This window comes from Oryzias melastigma, linkage group LG21, assembly GCF_002922805.2.
Source record: "Oryzias melastigma strain HK-1 linkage group LG21, ASM292280v2, whole genome shotgun sequence".
In the NCBI taxonomy this organism is placed as follows: Eukaryota; Metazoa; Chordata; class Actinopteri; order Beloniformes; family Adrianichthyidae; genus Oryzias; species Oryzias melastigma.
The window spans coordinates 4,673,055-4,682,132 of record NC_050532.1 but is presented as its reverse complement, the minus strand read 5'-3'; the positions used below and the strand labels follow the sequence as shown (position 1 = coordinate 4,682,132).

Below are 9,078 nucleotides of genomic sequence, written 5' to 3'. Positions count from 1 at the left end.
TAATAAGTCAAAGCCAAGCAAAGGCAAGGTGTCAGTGGAGCTGTCATGTATTGACAGCGCAGATAAGCTTTATGCGTTCAGGCAGGCGGGATCGCTGCTTTGCATGCATGCGCAATTACCCGTCGGCCCTTTAGCCCAATCTTGCCACAAGCTCTTTGCATTCCCGCGCGCACACGCGCAGCCATCGCGCAGCGTGATGGTTTATGAATGAACGCATCGCCAGAGGAGATGGAGAACAGAGACTGGATGATCTAAGAATGATTGAAGTGGGTGCAAGAGAGAGTGGGGAGGCTTTCTGTGTGCCGGCGTGTGCGTTTATGAGTATTTGAAGGAAGAATTCGCGGCTCCGAGGGAAGAGGGGTGATGATGAAGCCATAGACGGAGGGATGGGAATGAAAATGGGGGGGCGGTTGAGGCGGCGAGCGATATTGCGGCATGCGAGTCTGCTGCTGCTGCTGCGTTGCGTGCACGTGTGTGAAATGCAGAGAGCAGAGCGGTCCTGCTGCGCCTCATTAAGCCCATGTTGCGCGCAGCTCCGGACCCCGTCATCTCGCTCTCAAAGGCCCCCTGAGCTGGAGGTGTGTGTGCTAGAGGGGGCTGTCTGTTAGCGCTTGACATTGATTTCTTGACAACCCCCCCTCTCCCTCCCTCCCCACGTCCTCCTCTCACAGAGGACTGGCAGCCCTGATTTTACCATTTCTGTCTCTCCTGTTTTCCTCTCTTTTCCCTGTTTTCCTTTTCTCGCTCTTCCTCTCATGTTCAGCCCAAACACAGCCTCCCCCTGGATTCCCTCCCTCAGACTAGTCCGCTCAATTTAAGCCTTCTGCCACCTTTTTCCTCCCGCCCCCTCTAGCCCCCTTCCTCCCTTTCACTCTCAGCGCTGTCCATCACAGGGAGGTCAGGGGCTTAGAGGTGCGCAGCGGGCCCTGCTGACATACAGTGACAGCCTGCGTGTGTGTGTTTGTGTGTGCGCGGCGCACAACACGAGGGGGGATTGAGCGTGTGTCAGCCGTGTCACTACGGCTCGATTGACCGTACTTGGAACAAGTCAGGGGAGGACTTCCACTCTATTGACCAGGCGACGCTGTACGCTCTATAAAGTATCGACTCCCGCACACACGCCCCAGTCACTAAAGAACACACACACATGCACATATCTTGAAAAGGCCGTCACTGATGCTATCGCGTCGCAGTTTTCAAGAGATCGAGCATCTCCAACTAAAAAAAAAAAGAAATACTTTTTACTGAAACGACTCAGTCGGATTTGAGGTTATAGCGCTTTCGGGGCAAACGTTTCCCGTGAAAATCATCTTTTCTCAACACTTAAGGTAATTATGGGTTGTATTACTGTGAGTAATTGGCTGTCTGGGTGTATAGACATTTGTCTGCACCTGAAAAATGACCTCGATGCCAGCGCCAACAATGGGGACCAGCTGGAGGATTGATTTAGTTTTTATTTATCTATTTATTTATTTCACTGTCCGGCGTGCTTATAATGAAATAAATGTCTGTCTCTAATCAGGTTGTACCACCTGATGGCGTGGGGGACGCCCCTGGTCATGGCCTCCCTGCCGCTGCTGAAGGGTTACTACGGTCCCGCAGGAGCCTGGTGGTGAGAACGTCCGGTGTTTTTGTTTGTGTATTTTCCATTAGAAGCCCTTCCTGTCAGACAGAGCCTCGTTCTTGCTCTACCGTGACCTTCACAGCGTCTCGAAAACAGCCAGTTATGAGCAAATTTGATCACAGTAAACTCCTCTTCACACTCTGGTGAGTCGCCGTGCAGGATTTGTTTGAAGGGGAGCGGCAAGAGGCCGAAGACGCGGAGGCAGTGGAATGAGAATTGGGACAGAGTCTTAATCCCCGGGCTGGGTTCTCTCTTTCCACTCCGGGTTTATTAATAGCTGCAGCTGCACAGCTTTCCCCCTCCGCTGTCACACAAGTTTCGCTTCCGCTCAGGCTCTCCCATTCCTTTGTAACCCGCTCATTTCTCTCTTTCTCTCTTTCCCCAGCTGGATCACAGACGATCACGTAGCCTGGAGATTTGGGATGTAAGTAGACCCTTTCAGCGCTGCCATCAAAGCTTCCCCCACTAAGGGGGGTTGGGGGGGGGTGTCTCTGCGGGGAAATGGGAAGGGTTACGTGTCAGGGGAGCTTGTAGGGGTCCTTCCCTTCTTGGTGCCGGGCCAATAAGTGTGCACTGGACTCAAGTCTGTTTGGGCCTCATCAGACTGAACTCTACACACCATGCAGGTGATGCATGTTCACTGATTACGGGTTCTTGAACACTTTTAAAGCATGCGGTGTTCACGCTACCCTAAGGTAGCGCATCTATTCGCAGTTGGAAGAGATTTGGTGCGAAATGTCGAAGTGTTTTAAATCTCATCAATCTTGCTCTACTCTTCTTCTGTCACAGCTCTATTTCTATTAAGTTCTCATCTATGATCAATTTTAAACAACGGTTGGCACTTTTGTAAATTAAATGGGACGCCATCCATACGTCACTACTAAATCTGAGTCCCTGATTGGTCAAAGTTCAACTTCAACTAGAGCCCGAAAACAGACTTAAAAGGATTGAGTTTTGAATGCGGAGGCCCAGAACACGCACATACGCGCAATACATAGGTTGTATTCAGACTGGAGAAGTCAGTTGGTCCTGAGCCTTGTATTTGTTCTGTATTCAAACCACCATCAACCTAACATTTCTGTTTTGGACCAAAGCTTGTAAACAAAACCATGTGACTAAAAATCTCTTCAGTCATTGGCCAATGAGGGTGGGGTAAAACAACTAGAAAAGAAATATGGAAGCCCAAAGCTTTGCAATTTTTGTTGGGATAGTTCACTTATTTAAACTTTAGATTTCATTGACCAATTGAACAATGAGTGTCTGTATCAGGGCTGGGTTGATAAAATCGATTAAGCGATTTGAGCGTTAACATCAATAATCAATGCATGAAAGTATAACTCAATTTAGCACATAAAGCTTAAGTCCTGTAGCTTGATGCTAGCATTTAATGGAATTTCCCATAGGACGGCTAATGCTAACGCTCAGTCGACCTAAAGATTGCTGACTAAATAAACATCTTTTATAAATTTTCCAAACTCTTTAAAGCAAACAGTTTTCAAAGTAACAATTTGTGGTCTAAAACAGTTTTTTGCTTATACTTTCTTTTTCTTCGGGAATAAGGTGTAGTGCTATAACACGATCGCCACCTAGTGTCCAAACTGAAACGTCCTCCAGGAGAAGCAGAACAATGTTTACAACGTTAATGATCTGAACATTTTAGTTAGAACTTCTCCTTTTGAGAATCCATGTAACACTGTATTCTATTAACAATCTCGTTGTTTTTCTAATAAATTTTACAGTATGTGAACTGCATCAAATTATTATAAATATATTAAAAACACATATAGATTATTAATGTATTTCTAAACAAATGTGTCTACATGTGTAAGCTCAAAATTGAATGGAATTGAAGAATCTGAACTGAATCGATCCAGCTTTTGTGAATTAAATCGTTTCTGGAAATTATAATCAATATTCAGCTCTAGTCTGTATCAAGGTCGAGTAAAACTGTTTTTACTGCTACTTTGGTACAGTGAAGGCATGCTGCAAGGTGGTTGCTAATGAGACGACGGCTATGAAGGTCCGCTGATAAGTGTTTAGGACATATGAGAAGCCATGTGTACCAGATTAAAAGTTGTTTTAATGAGTCTGGATTCATCCAAACACATTTCAATGAGTTGCTTAGTTTCCTTGTTGCTCTGCTACTGTGTTTACATCCTGTAATGCGTTGGTCATTTTAGTTGTTCTGATTCAAGCATGGAGTCTATTCAGACTGAGGAATGTCCGGGCGAAACAGAGCTCAGTCTGATTGAAATTGAACCAACACCTCCTCAAAAGAATCTCATACTGAAGATTGTTCTGGTTATCGGGGGAAACTAACTTTTAGCGAACCAAACATGTCCAGTCTGAACACATCCATAGACTTTTCTGTGGAAGTGGTTGTTAGAACACCCATTGCCGAGGCTGGTGTGAACGTAGCATAAGGCAGCTATGCCGTGTTGTTCTTCTGCAGCTGGCCCTAATATTACAAGTCCCCCGCCAATCCCCCTGATGCACGCACATAAACGCACTTCTGCGCCACGCTCCTGTCTGAGCCAAGGTAATCACATTGCCGCTCGTACCATCAGCGGGGAATCAATCTTTTAAAGCAAATAAGCGCACACACAGACACACACGTAGACAAATGGAGAAAAACACATAGCTATCAGCGGTGCTAAACGAGGCCGTGTCTCTTTTATCAGCTCTCCTCCGCTCCACGGCTCTGTCTAGTTTTCCACGCTGCTGTGGCCCAGGGGGACGAGCCGCTCAGAGGATCAGGGAATCTTCATTAGCTCTAATTACATCAAACCAGACAAGAGATTAGAGGCCAAGGCAGCACCCGCCAAGAGAAAAAGAAAGACGCACTCAACGCGCACAGCCTGCTGACAGCTTGTGGGAAGGCAGAGGTTATGGTGTTAAAGGTGAGAAGAGAGGATAGGAGCAGGGGTCGCGCTTTTACGGGGTTAAGTTAGAGGGACGGGGAAATGTAAGGGAAGAGAGTCCCACGGCTGGGAAAGGAAGGAGAGTCAGGCAAATAGATTGTCCTTGTTTCTGCTCACGCCCTGTGGTGTGTCTTCATCACAGCTCAGCGAAGCGCGTCAACAGAACAGAGGAGGCAGCGGAGGGACAGATGAGATGGAGGGCGTAGGAGAGAGATGACAGAGGCAGCGGAATGAGAAGCAGAGGGCAGCTCTGCTCGTGTGTGTGATGGAGGTGCTGGGTTTCAGGGCTTGAGTCAGCAAAAGGAAGAGCCGGAACTTAGCTGAGTCACTGCTCCTAACGAGTCCCCGTTGGTGCTGCTGACATGCAGCTGCGAGAACTACATTACCAAATGAACTCTCGGGACGTGACCATGCTAATGTTTTCTGGGAAGACTTTACACTTTTTAAAAAAACTTTTTCCTTGAGAATCCCTAAAGATTCCTTCAAAGGAATTCCGGGGTTACACCAGGATAATAAAAAATGTACAAAGAAGAAAGAAAGAATGAAATGGTTTATGGTCGATTCCTACTTGTACCATCTAAATTCCCAGTTCTCCCCAAGAGATGTTTTCCAACTTTCTCATGATTTACCCTTTATTGGGGGTTTTATTGAATGCACTTCCTCTCATTACTGTACTTACCCTTTGTTTTTTGGACAGTCCTTCACGATTTTTACTGTAATTCACTAGAATTGCTATTTTGATTAATAAATTTGCCTTATATGGTGTGAAAGTCTCATAGGGATCAATCGTGCAAACTCTGCTCTGCTAGAAACTTGTTTTTTGTTAACTTGCAAGTGACTCTGGTGCCATTTAAATTCAAAGGATTCAAAGGATTTATATTGTCAGACCAGTGGACAAATTAATGTCACTGGCAGAGATTAGAACTCAGGTCCCGGGGAAAAATATAAACAAACAAATAAATAAAGTAAACATATAGAACACAACAGTCACACAGAGTTCAGCAGCCTGACAGCTTCAGGGAAGAAGCTGTTTCGGAGCCTGGTGGTTCTGGATCTAATGCTCCTCAGCCTCCTGCCTGATGGGAGTGGTTGGAACAGACCATGTGCCGGGTGGGTGGGGTCTTTGATTATCTTCAGACCCCTCCTCCTGCATCTTGCGATGTAGAGGTCAGTGGTGGTTGGCAGCTCTCCCCCCACAATTCTCTGGGCGGCTTTTACCACACGCTGCAGAGCTTTCCTCTCAGCGGTGGTGCAGCTGCCATGCCACATGGTACACAATACAGAACAAATACAGTGTGAATGCAGTCAGACCAGGGGTACCCAACTCCAGTCCTCGAGGGCCGGCCTCCTGCTGGTTTTCCAGAAACCCTGCCTTATCTGCTGCTGATTACCTGGATCAGGCATTTTTAGCCAATTATGATCTTGCAGTTTAGTAAGAAAAAACAAGGACACCACCCCTTGAGGCCTGAAATTGGACACCTATGAGTTAGACTATCCATTAAAAGAAAAAAAAAAGTTGGCGCCATTGACTATATATGAAAATTCCAAGTAGGAAGTACCTGCTGGCTCCAAGAAGTCCCATAAACTTCTATAGACATAAGCAGCTATTGCTCTTTCTGTTTGTCAGAATAACCATTCTTGCTCTAATACCTTTCTAACATGTTCTTAAAAATCACATTTTTTTTCTGTAGCGCAAGTTATTCAAGTCATAAACTGATCAATCAGATGCATATATAAATGTATGCTGTAATTTGTCGAACAGTTAATATGTTTAGCAGATTTAGTTTGGCCCACTTGTAACCCTTGTGCTATCCTAGACATGTTTAGATTAAAAGTTGGGTCATCTGGAACCCACAAGACAGCGTGCTGAACTTTTCATTCCAAGGATTTTTTTATCTTCACTTGTGTCTGTAGCAAACATAAAATCCTGTCCACCTTTTTCATGGGAGGGACCACACATCAATATAAGGGTGGGGTCATCTGGACCCCATAAGATAGCACAGGGTTAAATGGTAGAACCTCAGTCTTGATTGGCTAGAGTGGTCGCCGAAGAAATTGTCCCTCGGACTGTCTCGGACCAATCACTGTTTCCTGACAATTTCTGATTCCAACATGGCGACATTCGTATCGCAAAAAAATGGCGACTAAATTGACTTAATTTTGTTAGAACTGGAAGTAAACCATTATGTGTGACATCACACTCACTTGGTCCAGTTCTCTTATATAGTCGATAGTTCGCACTATTTACTTTAAGTAAAAAAATGAAAAAAAAATCCTTGGCTCAAATATGAAAATTTACAACTTCAGAAAAAAAACTAAATACAATGTTCTCCCGCTTATTTGCGTTTCTTTAGTTGCGGTTTCACGTATTTGCAGATTTTTTTTCAGTCACGTGACTCCTCGGGTTCGTCATAAAAGTTCAGACAACTCAAGATGCTTGTATGAAACTTTTGTTTCCAAAGGAGCTGTCGTAATTTCCCAGGAGGGGGAGCGCAGTTGAAGAACACGCCAGAACTCCCCGCTAGGCGCGCACTCGAACAAACACACTGGAGCGCTCGTATCGCGAGCCTGCATGGAGAAATGGCATCAGCTGACTTAGAAGGAGCTCAAAAATATCCTAATAATCGCGGAGGATAATTATGATCCAGAGCAGGCGTTTATTAAAGATGAAACACCGGAAAAATCTGGATAGAGATTCTCTCTCGCACTTAACTGACGAAGGAGGAAGTTCGTGCTTTTTTTAGGCACAGAGACAGAGTGACAGTCCTCATGAAAAGTTTGCAGTCTATTGTTCTGGATAAACAAAAGAAACTCTTCATGTTGTTCTTTAATAAATGTTTACCGAGCATGATCAGAAGTGTTTTTGATGAGTATGGATCGGTTACAGACATTCATGGACCTCGGGGGGTGGGACAGAGATTGGGGGTACCCTGTATTTGCGGATTCGGTCCCTAACCTCGGCAAATAAGGGGGATATACTGTAATCGTTTCATGAGTGACTAACAGTGATCAATAAACTGCAGATTAACTCTATAAAGCATCTAATTTCTTTTTTGTTTTTCTGTCTTTGTTTCTGTTGAGTGCTGGTTTGGGTGACACTAACCCAGAGTGAGCAGCAGGCATAACTCTACGTCTTTGTCAAGTTATTTTTGTCTGACCTCTGGGCTGCTTTCACACTCACTTTGAATGGATGGAGAATCCTGCTCATGTTCTAACCTTGATTTGGTTTATTGTGCTTTTACACCACAACCCAGTGTTTTTTTTTTTGTTTTTTTTTTAAGGCTCAGGTGAACTTTCGCACCTGCTTCATGAAGTGCTGTCCGTAGAAATGAACCTCTGTGCGAATCCAACCTGTCTGTGTGAAAAGTGCAACATCAAAGCAAACCAAGAGAAGGCGTGACATTTGTCTGCATTCCTCTCCTGGTCATAACACGGTCTGCTGGACTATTCTGGTCTGAACAATAAGAGCCTTTTACAAATTTAGATTAACTGCATCACCTTTAGCCAAAGGGTCACTTTATATTCTAATTTACTGCAAATATTTTCTAGAAACAGCTTTGTTTTATGCATATACCAATATTTTAAAGCAGTGGTCTCCAACCTTTTTCAGGTCTGATTTTTTACATTTTTTTAAGCTATCAATTTCTCTTATTATTTCAATTTAGGGGTTAGCCATGCTGCTTTAAGGAAGTCGTGTATGTATTTTCAACTGAGCGACTTGAGATACGTTAAGAATGAGTCAGATGTGATGGGGAGAATCCAGTAGTTTTTCAAAATAAAACTTCCTTTAGATTTAAATGATAAATTAAACATAAACATATTGTTTTCTTATTCTTTTTTTTTTTTTTTTTAATTTTGGCCCAGTACCAGATGTCCCCTGGACTGGTACCAGTTCGTGACTCTTAGGTTGGGGACCCCTGTTTGAAGCCCCTCTAAAAGATCTTCTACAATCACAAGCAGAACCGTGAATCTTTAATTTAGTTTTTTCCTGATATTAGTTATCCAAAATCCATCTTTTTTTTTTACACTAGTGCCTCCCACCTCTGTCCATCTCTTCTACAAGAGGTTTTACAAGTCACCAACTTTACACTAAGATTATATTGGTCAAGATTGGCCCTTCCCCCAACAAGCTGGATAGGCTCCAGCAACACGGTGACCCCAAAAGGGATTTTTAGAAGGTTTAAGGAGGGTTCAGGTTGAAGCTGCTGCTGGAACTTATCAGCAGGTCCCCCCACCATGCTTTCATTTGCAGTCTTTCATCCAAGCGTCATCCTTCACTTCAGGGCGGCATTGAAAAGCGGGGTGAGCTCAGGCCGAGCGATCGAAGTTATTCACTTTTGTGATGATCTTCCAGCCACTTTCAGGCCATTCAGAACCGCTCTCCGGTAATCTGTATTTCATCAAGCCTTCCATTGTTGATCCGTTAAAAGCAATATCTTTCCGTTTTTCCCTTGATTCCCTCCATCTTCCTGTTTTTAATCATCAGGAACATGTCTCTAATTTCAGCTTTTTCTCGCCACCCTGCACAACCTT

The 9,078-nt window shown here is 44.3% G+C and overlaps 1 protein-coding gene across 1 annotated transcript in view; it reads left to right on the top strand.

The window, feature by feature from the left end:
• Positions 1 to 9,078, top strand: part of si:dkey-100n23.5 (cyclic AMP receptor-like protein A) — a 79,432-nt gene that overhangs the window by 10,347 nt on the left and 60,007 nt on the right. Inside the window, exons 7-8 of the mRNA XM_024286116.2 lie at positions 1,523 to 1,612; positions 2,010 to 2,048. Of these exons, the coding sequence (XP_024141884.1) occupies positions 1,523 to 1,612; positions 2,010 to 2,048 (129 nt within the window). The remainder of the gene's footprint in view (positions 1 to 1,522; positions 1,613 to 2,009; positions 2,049 to 9,078) is intronic.